We start from the raw sequence: 15,844 nt of genomic DNA on the forward strand, positions 1-15,844 counted from the left end.
CTTAACCTATATCCTAACCAATATGCTCTCTTTATACACTGTTAGCAGAAAACAGTACAAGTTTAAAGTGCTAAGGTACACAGACTTATTAAAAAGCAGAGACATTACTTTGCCAACAAAGGTCCATCTAGTCAAAGCTATGGTTTTTCCAGTAGACACATATGGACCATAAAGAAAGCTCATTGCCAAAGAACTGATGCTTTTGAACTGTGGTGTTGGAGAAGACTCTTGAGAGTCCCTTGGACAGCAAGGAGAGCAAATCAATCAATCCTAAAGGAAATCAGTCCTGAATAATCATTGGAGGGACTGATGCTGAAGCTGAAGCTTCAGTACTTCGGCTACCTGATGCGAAGAGCTGACTCCTTGGAAAAGACCCTGATGCTGGGAAAGATAGAAGGCAGGAAGAAAAAGGGACAACAGAGGATGAGATGGTTGGATGGCATCGCCAACTCGATGGACATGAGTTTGAGCAAGCTCCGGGAGTTGGTGATGGACAGGGAAGCCTGGCATGCTGCAGTCCATGGGGTCACAAAGAGTCAGACACGACTGAATGACTGAACTGAAGGTACACAGACATTTGACACATCTGATTTTAAGGTGTGTGGACATTTTTTTTTTTTTTTGGACTGGGCAGCATGTGGGATCTTAATTCCCTGACCAAGGATCAAAACTGCACCCACTGCATTGAAAGCACAGTGTCTTAATTGCTGAACCACCAGGAAGTCGCTAGACTGCACATCATACTCTCATAGTGCTTGTTTGTCTTCTTATCTGGGCTCCAAAACCCAGCAGGGTGAGAATTAGACAGAAAGTCAGAGGAAAAATAATTCATGCCTGTGACATGTGCTGCTTATTAATAGATTAAACCACATGTAATTGTTTTGGTTAAAAAAATTGTCAAGTCTTAGCAATTTCATATGCTTGTATCTGTCAGAACTGTTGCTGGATTTCACAGATTTGGAGTCTTGGAACTCACAAACAACAAGCTCTTCAACAACTGTCTTTTCTAAAGGGCCTAGGCTGAAAGTTGAATCCCCATGACAGGTGCATCCCCAGATCAAGAGTCTCCCACACATCAATAGCCTGACTTCATGGTATGACCAGAGAGTGTGATAGTGCCATGAGAAATATCTTGAATCTAAGATTCAACCATCTTAAAAGGGGCAATGTTAAACTAATGCAATAATGGCAGTTAGCCATAGTTTTGTTGGGCAGTGTAGACTTTGCGAGGAGGCAAGAATCAGGTAATGATATGACTTAAAACCCTGTGTGTAAGCTACAAGATCAGTCTCTTTTTATGGGACTGTGTTCCATCAGTCAGAGGATGGTAGATAACAATCCCTCCCTGTCCCTCAGTCAGTATGACAGTATGGTAGTATGGCAGATGGCAAGCCCATAGCTTATATGCTAGAGGTCCAATGGCTTTATGAATACTGATTCTTCCGGCCTTTATTTCAAATTCCCAGGAAGGAATCTGATTGGCCAAATATAGCAGATGCTCCTGGTGCCTTGGCTGCTTGGTGGATCTTGGACTTCAGATGTCACTGTGGACAGCTCCTATGAGTCCTCATGGCTTCCCACTTCCAAGCCAAGCCAGATTCAGTATTTCTGCCTCCAGGATTTTCCCCAAATCCCTCATACTTCAATCAGCTTGAATCAGCTTGCACATAGGTACAGGTTCACTGTGCCAGGTGGATATGGGGGAGTTATCACCTCCTAGGAGAAACTTTCAACTTGAAGACAGGAGTCAGCCCAGCCTTCTGTCCTTTAGAAGGATGATTCTGAGGCATGTTTTATATGCCTTCTCTGAGGGTTCCCAGTGGAACTGGGAACCACAGTAGTAACCAGTTCAATAACTCTTCATTGGTTTTCCTTCCTTCCCTGTCTCCCTCTTCCCTACTCTCTTACTCTGGCTAGGATTACCTCCTATATGAATTATCTGCACCGAAATCCTTGTTTCAGGTTATGCTTTTGGGGAACACAAACTCAGATAACCAGTGTGGGTCAGATGACCACTCCCAGACCAATCATCTTTGGCAGAAACACTGCTGCGCAGAGCCTACCCCAGGGGTGAGGATGGATTGAAGAAGAAGCTGCCAGAATTTCCCTGAAAGACTTGTTCTCACTGTCAAGGGCTGGGGCTCAATTCCTTGTTGGGGCACTAAGATCCTATAATCCGTGTGGTGTGGCCAAAATATTTTTTTTTAAAATAATCATTTATTTATTTTTATTTTTGGTTGTGGTGGGTCTTTGTTGCTTTGCACAGGCTTTCTCTAGTTGCAGCGAGTGGGGGCTACTCTTTGCTGTGGTGCACAGGCTTCTCCTTGTGGTGGCTTCTCTTGTGGAGCACGGACTCTAGGCGAGGGCTCAGTAGTTGCAGCTCATGGGCTCTAGAGCATGGGCTCAGTAGTTATTGTGCTCAGAATTAGTTGCCCTGTGGCATGTGGAATCTTCCCAGAGGAGGGATTGAACTCATGTCCCCTGTCCTGGCTGGCAGATTCTTATCTACTAGGCTACCAGGAAAATCCAGAGAGCTCTTTCCTTTTTTTTAAACCATTTTATTCTCTCAGTGATACATTGGAAACCTACTTAAAGATTTTTGATGTGGACCATTTTTAAAGCCTTTATTGAATTTGTTACAATGTTGCTTCTGTTTTAAGTTTCCACTTTTATGGCCCCAAGACCTGTGGGAGTTTAGCTTCCCGACCAGGGATTGAACCCATACTCTCTACATTGGAAGACAAAGCCTTAACCACTGAATCACCAGGGAAGTCCTGAAAGTTACTTATTTTAAAATACCTATCTCACATCTAAGTTCTATACTGAGCTTTCATTAATTCTAAGCATCATCCCCAGGTAGTTCAGGCCATCATTATCTCTTGCTTCTATTATAAGCAACAGCCTTCAGCCTAGCCTCCCTTCTACCAATCTGTTCTCCACTCTGAAGCCAGAGTGACTTTCCCAAAATACAAATCTGATCATATTACTCTCCTTCTTAAAGCTATCTATAGTTCATTTGTTGTTGTTCAGTTCTTGTGACCCCAAGGACTGTAGCCCGCCGGGCTCCCCTGTCCACGGGATTTTCCAGGCAACAATACTAGAGTGGGTTGCGATTTCCTTCTCCAGGGGATATTCCTGACCCAGGGACCGAACCTGAGTCTGCCATATTGTAGGCAGATTTTTTTACCACTGAGTCACAAGGGAAGCTGATATTATGTTTATATTAAAATTCTCAACAACTAATGTGGCCTCCATGATCTGAGGAGATTTTACCCCTGCTAACTCTCCAGCTTATCTCCTGCCAAGCTGTTTCTTACACTCTAAGATCCTGATGTTATCAGCTTTTTAAAAGCTTTATCTAAAGGATCTTGTTCTCTCTTATCTCCAGGTTTTTGTCCCTGCTGATTCCTCTGCTTGAAATAGCACCTACTTCCACCTCCTTCCTTTCTCCCTTGGCCTTCACCTAGCCAGCATCTACTTACCCTTCAGGCTTTGCCTTGTCACCTCCAGAATGGGTGTACCTGAAATGCACTGCCTAGTACTTCCTAGTCTTTGCATATGTCATCCAGTGACAAGAACATGGGAGGACACTCAGTATATTCTTGAATGAAGGAAGGAATTGAATGGACTCTCTTGGGTTTTCTAGGATTGTCCAAGCCAGTTTGTTAATTTTCACTTTAGTGTTGCTGACTCCCTTCCCCCAAACATGAGACTCAGGCCTGGCACATCAGAACATCATATACCCTGACCCCAGGCCACAGGTCAGAGCTTGGCGGACGACCCAAATCAAGGGAAATGGGCACAGTCGCAGCTGAAATTAGGCCTTCTGCTTAAGGAACCAGGAAAAAATGATTTTAATTTCCAGTAGCCTTAGAGCTGTAAGGATGTAACAAACAGACACAGAGGGAAACAAATCCAAAAGCTGGAGGGAGAGTGGGAGAAGAGAAGAAAGCTGTCTCATTCCCAGTTGTAGCTGGTTCTCTCTCCATTTTGGAGGACATGTTCAACTCTAAGCATTTCATCCGTTTACTTATCTTCATGCACAAATTTATGTGAAGCTAGGGCAACCAAGCCCATGCAGGAAGGGCCAGAGAGGCATGTGAGAAAATGTGTTGAAATGGAAGTCTCCACCTGGGGCTCCCTAGGGTCAAGCAGGACACCAATCCAGCCACTCTCTAGCTTCATTCAAGAAACATTAAGTAAGCATTCAGAATATTCCAGGCATGTGTTTTTCAAATTGTAGTAGATGGATAATCTGTCCGAATTCTCGCCTGTGCTTCCGGGGGTGGGGAGGGGGCGGGAGCTCAGGAATCCGCATTTTAAAGCAGGTGATTCACAGTTCCAGGCACTGCACTGGGTGCTGGGCCCAACTCAAGGGAAGACAGACGTGGTTCGTCTTACCACTATATTTATGTGGGAAGGGGGCAGTAAGGGAGTGAGAGAAGAGATGATTACAATAAGGTGACAGGATGCTAGAAAAGAACGACGGGAAACCACAAGAGATGCACTGGGCTCAAACTGAGGAGGGTCAGAGAAGTCTTACCAAAGGACAGCAAAACCAAACGTGGAGGAGCTAAGGCTCTGAAGAGAAATGTGTATCTCACAGAAACACGGGTGTTTTCAGTTCGTAGAGTAGGTATAGCAGCGGCTGTGAACTAAATGGCTGGGGGAGGATGCAGAGTGAGAGGCAGGCGAAGGACCCAATTGTGAAAGACCGCAAACCACCTGAGCCTCTCTCTTTGTCTTCGCCCCGCCCTAACGCCTTCGCGGCCAAACCCACCCGTGGCCACTCGGTAGCCCAGGAGACAACATCCAGCTCCCGGACGCCTGGCAAAACAGGAGGGGCGGGCCTCGGCTCTTCCGGGATGCGCCCCGCCCCCGCTGACAGCGAGGGACGTGCCCGCCCTGCGCGATGACGTCACGCGCCCGCGCGCGCCAAGGGAGGAGTGGGAACTGCGGTCCGGGAGGCTCTGACGCTCCGGTAAAGCGGGCTGGGTCGGGGAGAGGAAGGGGCGGGACGAGGAGTTCCCCCCAGAGTACGGGGTCGCGATTTGGACCCAGAGCCGAAGCCCTCGGGGAGCTCAGCATCGCGTCCTCTCCCAGCAGGTCCCCGCCAGCCCGGCGATGGAGTTTCCGGACCTTGGGGCTCACTGTTCGGAGCCGAGCTGTAAGCGCTTGGGTAAGCGGGTGAAGGGGTGAGGGGCGGAGCACGCGAGAGGCGGGGCCGGGCGGAGTGGCGGGCTCCTGGGCTGGGAGTGCCCGAGGAGGGCGGGGCTCGGGCTTGGGGCGTGGCGTAGGAGATAGTGGAGTAGGGCCAGGGTGCGGTTGATTCCGAGTGAGGCAGCGTTTTCCTGCCCCTGAGTGGAAGGCTTGAGTGAGCAGGAACGTCGAGGTCCCACTGGACCTGCAGTCTGACCCATTTCCTGCAGATTTTCTGCCGCTCAAGTGCGATGCCTGTTCGGGCATCTTCTGCGCAGACCATGTGGCCTACGCCCAGCATCACTGTGGATCTGCTTACCAAAAGGTGAGGGGGCGGTCTGAGGATGAAAGGGGGCGGGTGGAGGATGCGTGAAAAATCTCCGGAACCCCTCTGCTTCACATTTCCCCTCCTTTATTGTCTTCTTGAGGCTCAGTGCTGGGAACATTATTTCCTTTTGCGTTTATGGAGGGTATGTCCAGGTTCTTTCAGGGGGATTCTCTCAGGATCAGAGATCTGGCTGGACTGGGAGTAGGCCACAGATCGAACCCTGCTCCCTAACTATAGGATATCCAGGTGCCTGTATGCCCACTCTGTAACGTGCCTGTTCCTGTGGCCAGAGGGGAGTCCCCTGACCGAGCTGTTGGGGAGCACATTGACCGAGACTGTCGCTCAGATCCAGCTCAACAAAAACGTAAGGTAAGTGTTAGAGGGATCAACCATGGTCACCTGGGACTACAAACGCCTGGAACTCTGCACAGCTGTTAGGACAGGATTGAAAAGGGAGCAGAGATCTCAGCAGAGACAATCCTTCCTACTCCACCTCAGATCTTCACCAATAAGTGTGAACGCGCTGGCTGCCGGCAGCGGGAAATGATGAAACTGACCTGCGACCGCTGTGGCCGAAATTTCTGCATCAAGCACCGTCACCCACTGGACCATGATTGCTCTGGGGAGGGGCATCCCACCAGTAGGGCAGGGTAATTGCAACCAAGTTCTCTACTTGCCTTTGGGACCTGAATGAACCTTTGTCATAACAGTTGGGAAGCTTCACCCTATCTCCTTTGGCTAGGGAGTCTTTTCTTTCTTTTTCAAGTGCATGTTTTCCAGATCTTTTGGAGGAGCTCCCCTCCTGACTTCCTGGGTCAGGGGTGGGAGGAACTTGTAAGCCAAAGGTGCCTGGAGGCATGCCCAGAGTGTCTCTTCCTACAGACTGGCTGCCATCTCCAGAGCACAAAGCCTGGCTTCTTCTACAAAGACCATCCCCAGCCCGAACCAGACCTTGCCTTCGTCTTCCTCTGCCAGCAGGTAGGCCTGCCTGTTTCCCCTCCCCCTTTTTTCCCTTCGCATCTCTGACCTGAGCCTCTTGAATATCTGCCATAGAGCCTCAACTCAGTCTCCAACCCGGACAGCCGCTCCAGTGATTACTTTGCAAAGTGGCTTGGTGAGTGGGGCAGAGGTTGGATGGACAGAAGCAGACCCACAGAGAGTGAAGTCCAAGGCACCTGGTCTTATTTTTCCTTTTGCAGAGTGAGGATGAGGCTCTGCAACGAGCCCTGGAACTGTCCCTGGCAGAGACCAAACCCCAGGTCCCAAGGTACCTACTCACTGGTAAAAGGGTGGGGCGTGGGTGAAGGCTCAGTTTGGAGGGAGGGAGGTGGGACTGCTGTCATCCAATGCAGGATAGTAGGAACTTGGGCTCAAAGTTAAGTTTTTGAACTGTATGACCTTGGACAAGTTCTTTAGCCCATGTTTATATGTTCAATAAAATGAAGACAATACCAACATCCTGTAAAAACCTACATGTGAAAATTGAAACAGTACTTAGAAGGGCTCAGCACAGTGATGCCTAACAGAGGAGATGCTCACACTTTAGATACTAAGTTAAGCTGTTCCTCCCTCCCAGTTCTCAGGAGGAAGAAGACTTAGCTTTAGCACAAGCACTATCGGCCAGTGAGGCAGAATACCGACAGCAGCAGGTATGAGGACGGCGTAGAGATGGGCCCTGTGCTGGGAGTGAGTAAGGAGTTTGCAGGGTAGGGGGGAAGGCAGGGAGGGTGTTCTTCCAAGTGGTAGAGTTTATGGTGGTGTTTATCCCTTTGTTTTCCTTATGACTCCACTCATAGCCCATGCTGAGCTCTGCAGTGAGGACTGTCCCTCATTTCCTTGACGTTGCACCCTGTCTTCCTCTCCTTCCCTTCCCCTTGCTCCAGGCTCAAAGCCGCAGCTTGAAGCCGTCCAACTGCAGCCTGTGCTAGGGCCCTGGGCTTGGGGAGGGAGGCTCAGTTGAGGAAGACTGTGGCCCTCGCACCTCTAGGGTCCACAGGGAAAGGAGGCCCAGAGCAGCCAGAGTGAAGACGAAGAGGAGTGACATGGAGGCCACCTCCAGGGAGCATCTGGAGAAACAGCATGTGGAGCTGAGCCTACAGAGGGCTCTGCTGGCTACTCCAGCTGCATGGGAGTGAGCTGCTCTGAACTGCTCCCTGGCCAGGTCCCACTCGGCCCCCCTGCATCTTGTCATCCCCCATATACTGGGGCTCCCCTCCATGAATAGGGGGCAGGGAGGCAGGCTAGAAACAATAAAGGATGGGCAGTCTGTAAGACAACAAAGTGGTGTGTTTCTTTCTCTTTTCCAATAAAAAACAGAAGAGTCCCATCAAGAATGCTCATCTGACCTGGTGTAGTTCCCCACACCGCAAAGTCATAGTGATCCTAACATAGTCCACGCTTTTATTTCCCCCACAATGCTCTGCTGAAAGTCCCCATTCCATCACTGTAGCTAGCACCAAGACCAGGATGAAACATGGCAGGGAAGAGGGATACTGTGTATTCCCCTCAGAGTTATCCTTCAGGAAGGAAGTGGCCACAACTTTTGTCATCATGCCTTAGTCTGGGAATTGGTGTCTTCAGAGACTTCTTGTCCCTGCTGCTGTAGCTGCCACATGTCAGCATACACCCCACCTCGGGACAACAGAGCCTCGTGCCTGGGGCAAGGAGAAAAATGTAAGTCCCAACCAATTGTTATTTGCACCCCAAGAGTCCTCGCCACCAGTCTGAGATGACAAGGAATTGGTGAGGGAGATCCTTCCAGAAACCCCTGGGATTCCACGACCTTTCCTTGGGGCCCCCACTTCAGAGGCCCATCCCTGTTTATCATGCTGTGTCCCTTACCGTCCTCGCTCCACAATGCGGCCATCCTTGATGACGAGAATCTGGTCAGCACTGACCACCGTAGAGAGCCTGAGAGGTCAGAGGTCAGTCACCCACCACAACGCCCGAGGGGGCCCCTCCACCTGCTGTCCGTTCCATACCTGTGTGCCACCACGATGGTGGTGCGGTTGGCGCAGACTTTGGCCAGAGAAGCCTGGATGGCCCTCTCATTATGGGTATCCAACGCAGACGTTGCCTACAGAGAGGGACTTAGGTAAAACTGTCCATCCCACCAGACCCCTGGTAGGAGGAGGATGCAAGTGGCTGGCCGAGGCCTCAGGAATCAAAAAGGACCTTGTTTCGCGCTTGAAAACTGGCAAGTGTTTTTGTGAAACATGCATTTGTGCTGGCTCTCCTACACGAAGAACGGTGCTCAGCAGGAATGGCTGGGCACAGGCTCAGGGAGGAAGGAGGTGGGTAAGGCGTCTCAGGGCCCTCACCTCGTCCAGCAGAACAATGTCTGGAGCCTTCAGAATGGTGCGAGCGATGGCGACACGCTGTTTCTCCCCACCACTCAGCTTCAGTCCCCGCTCGCCCACCTGGGTATCATACCCTGTGGAAATTGCCCACCTCTCTCAAGTCACACGTATTACACTTGGTTTCTGTGACCAGATGGGCAAGGATCGGGTAGAATGGAGATCAGAGGCAGTAATAGACCTGAACTGGGCAGGGGGAGACCCTGAAGGGGAGGCTCACCTTCAGGGAAAGCCATGATGGTGTCGTGGATGCCCGCAGCCTGAGCCGCAGCCTTCACCTCGTCGTTCCCAGCTGTGATGCGGCCGTAGCGGATATTGTTGGCAATGGTGTCGTTGAAGAGGACAGTGTCCTGGGGCACGACTCCAATGTGAGACCGGAGAGAGGTCTGGGTCACCTGGGGCCAAAAGACCATATACTCTGGCCTGTGAGATGCCTCCAGGCCTGGAAGGTAGGATGGGCTGGTGGGAAGCACGTGGGATGAGACTCTGTGTGAGTCCTGCTTTCACCTCCTCAGACCCCGGCTGTGTGGGCAAATCACTTAATCTCTCTAACTCTGTTTCCCCATTGATAGAAAATTCATTTTTTCTCCCTGCTGCCCTAGATGGCTGCAGATCTTTGTGCCTCATACGGCATCCTAGGAATCACTCCCGTGACCACTTTCCTTATACAGACCATGTGCCACTAGAAAGGCTGATGTCTCCTGACCCAGCTTTTTGCAGGGGTGACAACTCTTTCTCTACTCCCTGGATGCCCAGCACCCACCGTTCTTTCACATATGGGCCCCTAAATTATAGTCTTCCCCCGAGCATCCTTACCTGTGAAACATCCTGCCCATCTATTCGGATGCAGCCAGAGCTGATGTCATAGAAGCGAAATAGCAGACGCAAAACTGTGCTCTTCCCTGCTCCTGATGGGCCCACCTGTTGCATGAAAAAGAGAGGGAGAAAGGACTTCCCTGGTGGTGCAGTGGCTAAGAATCTGCCCACCTGGGCACATGAGTTTGCTCCCTGGTCTGGGAAGATTCCACATGTCTCAGAGCACCTCAGCCCATGCACCACAACTACTGAGCTTGTACTCTAGAGCCCGAGAGCCATAACTACTGAGCCTGCATGCTGCAACTCCTGAAGCCCATGTGCCTGAAGCCTGTGCTCTGTAACAGGAGAAGCCACCACAATGAGAAGCCTGTGCACTGCAACAGAGTAGCTCCTGCTCACTGCAGCTAGAGAAAGCCTTCACATAGCAATTAAGACCCATCACAACCAAAAAAACAATTTTTTTAAAAAAAGGATGGAAAAACATTCTCAGGCCCGTTGGCTAAAGGCTTTCTCTCCAAGAGGCCACCAATGTCCATGGAGGCTGCCACATTCCGTCCTGTGACCCAATAAGACAGGGCTCTCTGACCTCCACGGCCTGGGTCCCCAGCTACCATGGGCACTGGAATAAGGGAAGCTCAAGGAGTCTGGGTCAGCTGGCTGGGTCCCCTCTCACCAGGGCCAGTGTCTGTCCAGGCATCACGGTGAAGGACACATCCTGCAGGGTCTCTCGCCTGCAAGGAAGGGTGAGCATGGTCGGCAGGCTGGCTATACTGCCAGGGTCCCCTCCAACACTAGAACTACTACTGGGCCCTGCCACCTCTCACTCAGACTGTCTTCCCAGATGGTGGTGAGCTGAGAAGTGGGGGGCAGGGCAAGGGGAGGAGCAGTGTGTAAATGGACACGGGAAAGGGGATTGCAGGACAGTGGAAGGGGAGGGGCTCACCCATCAGTATAACTGAAGTGCACGTTTTCAAACTCAATCTGACCCCTCTGAAAACGAAGGGGCCCTGCGCCGGGAAGGTCCTTCACCTGGGAGAGTGCCACCATTGTGTGCCATTACAGGCCTGGTATCTTACAGACAAGAGGAACACCACGCCAGCTCCCACTCCCTACAAACCCACTCCTCTCTCCTCACTCACTTCTGTCTTCTCTTTCAGCAGGTCAAACATGTTCTCCATGTCGATGAAGTTGGTCTGAATCATCCTGCAAGAAGAGGGCTGGTTGGAGCTCCTCCTGGGAGCTGGGGAGATAACACTGCATCCTGGACAGGTGAGGGCTGGCATCAGGTTACCTGTAGTAGGTGCCAAACCAGTTGAGAGGCATGTACAGCTGGATGATGTAGGTGCCAAACAGCACAAAGTCCCCGACCTGTGGACATCCAGGGATGAGGACTGGGTCACAGGAGGCTGTTGGGCTGTCACCCTGCCCACTAGCTACCCCCTACCTGCTTCCCACCTGTGAACCTGATGGCCTAGACAAAGTCCCCAGGCCCAGGACAATTCCCTCACCTGTAGCTTCTGCTCAGTGACAAAGTAGGCACAAAGCAGGGAGCCGGCGAGGAGCCCAAGGCCAATCACCAGGTTCTGGGTCTGATTTAGTAGAACCAGTGAAGCATTTGACTTCCACTCTAAACTCTTGGGCAATGACAAACAGGAAGAAATGTCATACACATGTTGACAGTCACCAAATCCCAACCTGGGCCCAGGCACATCAACCTCACAGCCCAAATTTTACTCCTCTCAGGCCTGGTGATTCCACAAGTCCCGGCTGTTGCTCTCAGTAGGCCTCAAACCAGCATCCTCACCTGATATTTGATGATGGCCTCACGATAGCGTTCCACTTCATAACTCTCTGCATTGTAATACTTCACCTGATGAATTTCAAACCAGTGCTGTTTCACACAGCCACAGCTTTCAGCTCCATTCTCCATCCCTCCTCCCTGATTGCAAGCAGCACACTTCGCACCCTCCCTGCTCCTTTTCAGCCCCAATGACCCCAGGCACACTCCTCTACATCTCCAAACCTCACAAAACTGCCACCGAGGTCTCTGTTACCGTCTCAAAGTTTAGCAAAGAGTCCACAGCCCGGGCCCGGGTAGCATTCTCCTGCATGTTCATAGCCCGTCGAAACTTTGTTCTCCACTCAGTGACCACAATGGTCAGGGCTAGAGAGTGACAGAAGGGAGAGGAAGGAGAAGACAGCAAGTCACTCCCAGCAGCAGAGACAATGTGTATGTCTGCTGCTGGTCACGTGTACACTAACCCTGTGCTATAACCCAGGGACCCAGATTCCCAAGGGAGGGAGTCTTAAGCTCCCTGAGGGAAGGGGCTGTGTCCAAGACATCATCACAGTCTGCATAAAGCCTGTGTGAAAACAGTTTTTGTGAACCAATGGAGGAAAGCTGCATCCTATCACATGAAGTTCCTCCTTGACCTGAGGTTCACAGCGGGAATCTAAAGTGACCAGGATGTCCTTCCCTAGGGAGAGCTGGGGTTTCCTTGACAGAGGATGCTCATCCATCACAGTGGAGAGCAGCAGGAGCCTATTGGAGCCCACTGATCTACAGCCTCTCAAAGCTGGGCCATCTGAGTCGGGGCAGGACTCATGTTCAAGGCACTCCATAAATGGTTCAGGGAGATGGTTTCACCAAGCCATCTCTCATCACTCACCTAGGTAAAAACCCATGCACAGGAACACAATGAGGCCAAACCAAGCATTGAAGAACGTGCTGAAGTAGACGATGCCAATGATGATGTCGGCCAGTGTGGGGATGATGTTGAATACTAGGTAGCTAGGAGGCAAAGTCAAGCGATGAAGAATAGTTTAAGGGCTCAGAGCCAGCAACTCTACCTAGGAGGATTTCAACAGAGTGTTTTGTTTTCCATAGCAACAGACTAGAATCAAGCTAAATGCCCCTTAAGAGTCAATGCCCCTTATATATGGCTAAATAAACCATAGCATGCCCAAACTATAGAATGCTTTGGATCAATTACAATGCATGAGAAAGATCTTCACATATGAATGAGAATGTTGTTGTTTAATCACTAAGTCGTGTCTGACTCTTTGCAACCCTGTGGACTGTAGCATGCCAGGCTCCTCTGTCCATGGAATTCTCCAGGCAAGAATACTGGAGTGGGTTGCCATTTCCTTCTCCAGGGGATCTTCCCAGCCCAGAGACTGAACCTGTGTCTCCTGCTTGGAAGGCAGACTCTTTACCACTGAGCCACCAGGGAAGCCCAGATAAGAATACATCTCCCTAACATTTTGATAATAAAGCCATTCTGAGAAACGATGCCTACATCATGATACCATCTGTTTTAAGAAACACCTCCACAATACCTACTAGTTCTACATGTCCATATGTAAAAAAATGCAAAAAAGCAGAACTCTACATACTATGCAGAGTGGGAACCTCTAGTGAGAGGAATTCAAGAGAGATTTGTTCTGTCTGCTTTACTGGAATTCTGAGGGCATGTGTATGTTAATTTTATAATTTAAGAAAAAAAAGAGGACAGAGAGGCAACTCCTCCAGCTGGGTGGGTTGTCCTGACAGCCCCTCCACCTGCTTCCCCAGGCCTGCCCTCCCACAATTCCTTTCCATTGGCATGGCACCTGAGCAGCCCCGTGACACTGGACGTGCCGCGGTCCACGATCCGCAGCACCTCCCCCGTGCGGCGCCCCAGGTGCCAGCGCAGTGAAAGCTCGTGCAGATGGGAGAAGAGGCGCAGTTCCACCTGCCTCGAGGTGAACTGCTGCACCCGGATCCATAGGAACGTGCGCAAGTTGGTCACAAAGCCTGCGGGGAGCCAGGGAAGGCCTCGGTAGGGCTGAGCAGCCCAATGACGTCAGCCCAGCAGCAAGATGTGAAAGGTCTGAGAGCACCAAGGGGGCTGGGGGAGGGACGCCTGTGGGAGGAAGGACAGTGGCCAATACCAACCAGGGTGAGAGCAGAGTCCCTCATACCTGTACTGCCAGTGCCACCCCCCTGGAGAAACTTGAGGAAGACATAGATGATGACCGTCCAGACCAGGGAGTTCCAAGGTGCCTTCTGGGTCAGCAAGTTCACTATGGAGAAAATGAGTCCAAGCCCACTCAGAGACCCTAGCACTCTCTTTGGGAGAAACTGCCCTAGGCACCAGCCACAGCCTCGACTGACCACCCAGTTCTCAACTCTGTCACACTTCCCTGGGCTAGTCTCCACCACCATCCAGGCCAATGAAGGACCAGAGAGCTAAGCTGACCTCCTCCTTCTCCCCCTCACCTATGTCCCTATAGAAGATGGGTACCAACACGTTCAGTCCCCGCTCCAACCCCATGAGCCCCAGGCAGATGAGCACAACAAACTGCAGAGCTGGACTCCCCCGAGGCCACAGGTAGCCACTCAGTAGGCGGAGCTTCCTGCCTAGGTCTCGCCAGGTAGACCTCGATGGCCCCTCTGTTGATGGAACCTAGGATGGTGAAACATATAGGGGAGGGGAGCTCAGAAATCAAAACGGCATTAGCCAGAAACCCCCTAAGGAAAACATATGGGATTATAGCTCCCAGGTAACTTGGACCCACAGGTGACCCCTGATGGGCTCAGAAAGGCTAACAGGGATTCAGATTTAGGAAAGAAGTGAGTTATTAAGGTGAGAAGAAATGATGACGGGGAATGGAATTACAATAGACCCTAAGTTTTAGAAATTGAGGTGTACCTGGCTCCTCTCTACATCTTGATCCTCTTCATTGACCCGCAAGGTGTAAGACTGCGGTCGAAGTCCAGGGGCCCAGAGCCCCAGGACAAAAAGCCCTCCAGAGACCACATACCGCAGCACCCACAGGCTAAACTGAACCTAGAATTAAACATAGGCGGGGAGACTATCACTGAGGGCCAAAGTCCCATTTTCACTCCTTGTAACACGGCTGGGCACTGGGGTAGTACACACACCCAGGTCCTCTTCAGGGGCCCAGCATCTAATAGGCTTTAAAAAAGTCTACAGTGACTCAGCACCGCCACTCCCCACCAGCTGGCTATCAGCTCCCAGCAGCACTGGCCCCTCCTTTCTTCCCTTTCTTAAAGGCATTTGAAAAGCGTGGAAGCAATGTGAGCAGACACACCACGCTTCCCCCTCCCCCCACGAGGTCCCTCACCTGCTGGCTCAAGTTCGCCCTTGCCCACCACCATTGTGGGTTGTTCCAAGACACCAGGGCCAAATTTTCGGCTGCAAAAGACACAGTCCAGAGGAGCAGGAGACCCGGGCTGTGCCTGAACTTGATCCAGACGCCCATTGCCAGCTTCTGCAGTGCCTGGCTCCGTTCTGTCACGAGCATCGCCAGACCACAGGCGCTGGCCACAGTCCCCAGTACAGAAGCCAGGAAAAGGTAGCCTGGTAGTGGGGCACCCTGGGCAGTGCCCACCCGGCCAACGAGGCCAGCTAGGGGCAGCGCTACCTGAACTGTGGCCAGAAGCAGCTGCATCACGTAGGGAGCGACGCGAGGGCCGGCCGCCCAAGACACCCTGTCGGTGCCACCAGGCCGCTCCGGACGTCTGCAGGGAAAAGCCGGCACCAAGGCCAGAGCCCCTAGGGCCATCAGAGTCGAGGGCACGAGCGTGAAGAAGAAGCAGGGGCTGAGCCCACCCTTCGCCCAGACCGGACCCGCGGGTCCCTCGGCCTCACAGAAGTTGCCCACAGTCACCATGGCAATGCGTGGCCACCGACCGAGACTGCGGGGACTAGGGGACGGGAGAACTGGAGCGGTGGCCGCTCGGGGCGGGGCGCAGAATCCCGAGTATCTCGGGTCATGGATCCTCTGGGCGCTGAGCCGCGGGGGTCGCTGGGCAGGGTAGCACGTGGACCCGGCCACACCACTCACTCGCTTCGCGCCCGCGCCGCCGCCACGCACTCACGCCGGGCACGTACGCTGTCTCCGCCGTTCGGCCGGTGCTCGGGGCAGGTGACCCTACGGCCAGGTCCGAGCCCACGGGAGTGTTCAACGTCCGACTCCGGCGACTCTCTTCCTCAGCAGCCCCGCCCACCAGGGCCGCCCCTGGCCCCTACCCAGGTCCCCATTGGGCGAGAGTCTCCGAAAGGGGGGTGAGGGGGCTGGCGCACGCAGGGAAGGGCAAAATAGACGGGCGGAGCCGGCATAGTCACGTGCTCAGGGC

General features: G+C 52.1%; 2 protein-coding genes across 6 annotated transcripts; one reads left to right on the top strand and one right to left on the bottom strand.

Annotated features, from left to right (window-relative positions):
• Positions 1–4,954: 4,954 nt before the first annotated feature.
• On the top strand, positions 4,955–7,773 carry ZFAND2B (zinc finger AN1-type containing 2B). Of its 4 annotated transcripts, none has more exons than XM_068968604.1 (10): positions 4,955–4,981; positions 5,104–5,179; positions 5,430–5,524; positions 5,765–5,896; positions 6,026–6,177; positions 6,410–6,505; positions 6,581–6,641; positions 6,727–6,794; positions 7,104–7,176; positions 7,515–7,773. In XM_068968604.1, exons 2-10 carry the CDS (start codon positions 5,125–5,127, stop codon positions 7,566–7,568), a joined length of 786 nt encoding a protein of 261 aa, XP_068824705.1. In that variant the 5' UTR covers positions 4,955–4,981; positions 5,104–5,124; the 3' UTR covers positions 7,569–7,773. The 4 variants fall into 4 exon arrangements, with proteins under 4 accessions (XP_068824705.1, XP_068824706.1, XP_068824704.1 ...); XM_068968605.1 differs by having other exon boundaries at positions 4,962–4,981; positions 5,107–5,179; positions 7,411–7,773; XM_068968603.1 differs by having other exon boundaries at positions 4,962–4,981; positions 5,107–5,179.
• Positions 7,774–7,938: 165 nt separating this feature from the next.
• On the bottom strand, positions 7,939–15,639 carry ABCB6 (ATP binding cassette subfamily B member 6 (LAN blood group)). Of its 2 annotated transcripts, XM_068967693.1 has the most exons (19): positions 14,830–15,639; positions 14,394–14,531; positions 13,961–14,147; positions 13,663–13,764; positions 13,312–13,495; positions 12,369–12,490; positions 11,754–11,863; positions 11,504–11,569; positions 11,208–11,333; positions 10,991–11,067; positions 10,839–10,902; positions 10,643–10,728; positions 10,373–10,430; positions 9,700–9,804; positions 9,104–9,278; positions 8,848–8,960; positions 8,509–8,603; positions 8,369–8,437; positions 7,939–8,181 (listed from the first exon to the last, which is right to left on the bottom strand). In XM_068967693.1, the coding sequence occupies exons 1-19, from the start codon at positions 15,376–15,378 to the stop codon at positions 8,076–8,078; spliced, it is 2,532 nt and encodes an 843-aa protein (XP_068823794.1). In that variant the 5' UTR covers positions 15,379–15,639; the 3' UTR covers positions 7,939–8,075. The 2 variants fall into 2 exon arrangements, with proteins under 2 accessions (XP_068823794.1, XP_068823795.1); XM_068967694.1 differs by lacking the exon at positions 14,394–14,531 and having other exon boundaries at positions 13,961–14,132; positions 14,818–15,639.
• Positions 15,640–15,844: the final 205 nt, after the last annotated feature.

Source organism: Capricornis sumatraensis, chromosome 3 (assembly GCF_032405125.1).
Source record: "Capricornis sumatraensis isolate serow.1 chromosome 3, serow.2, whole genome shotgun sequence".
In the NCBI taxonomy this organism is placed as follows: Eukaryota; Metazoa; Chordata; class Mammalia; order Artiodactyla; family Bovidae; genus Capricornis; species Capricornis sumatraensis.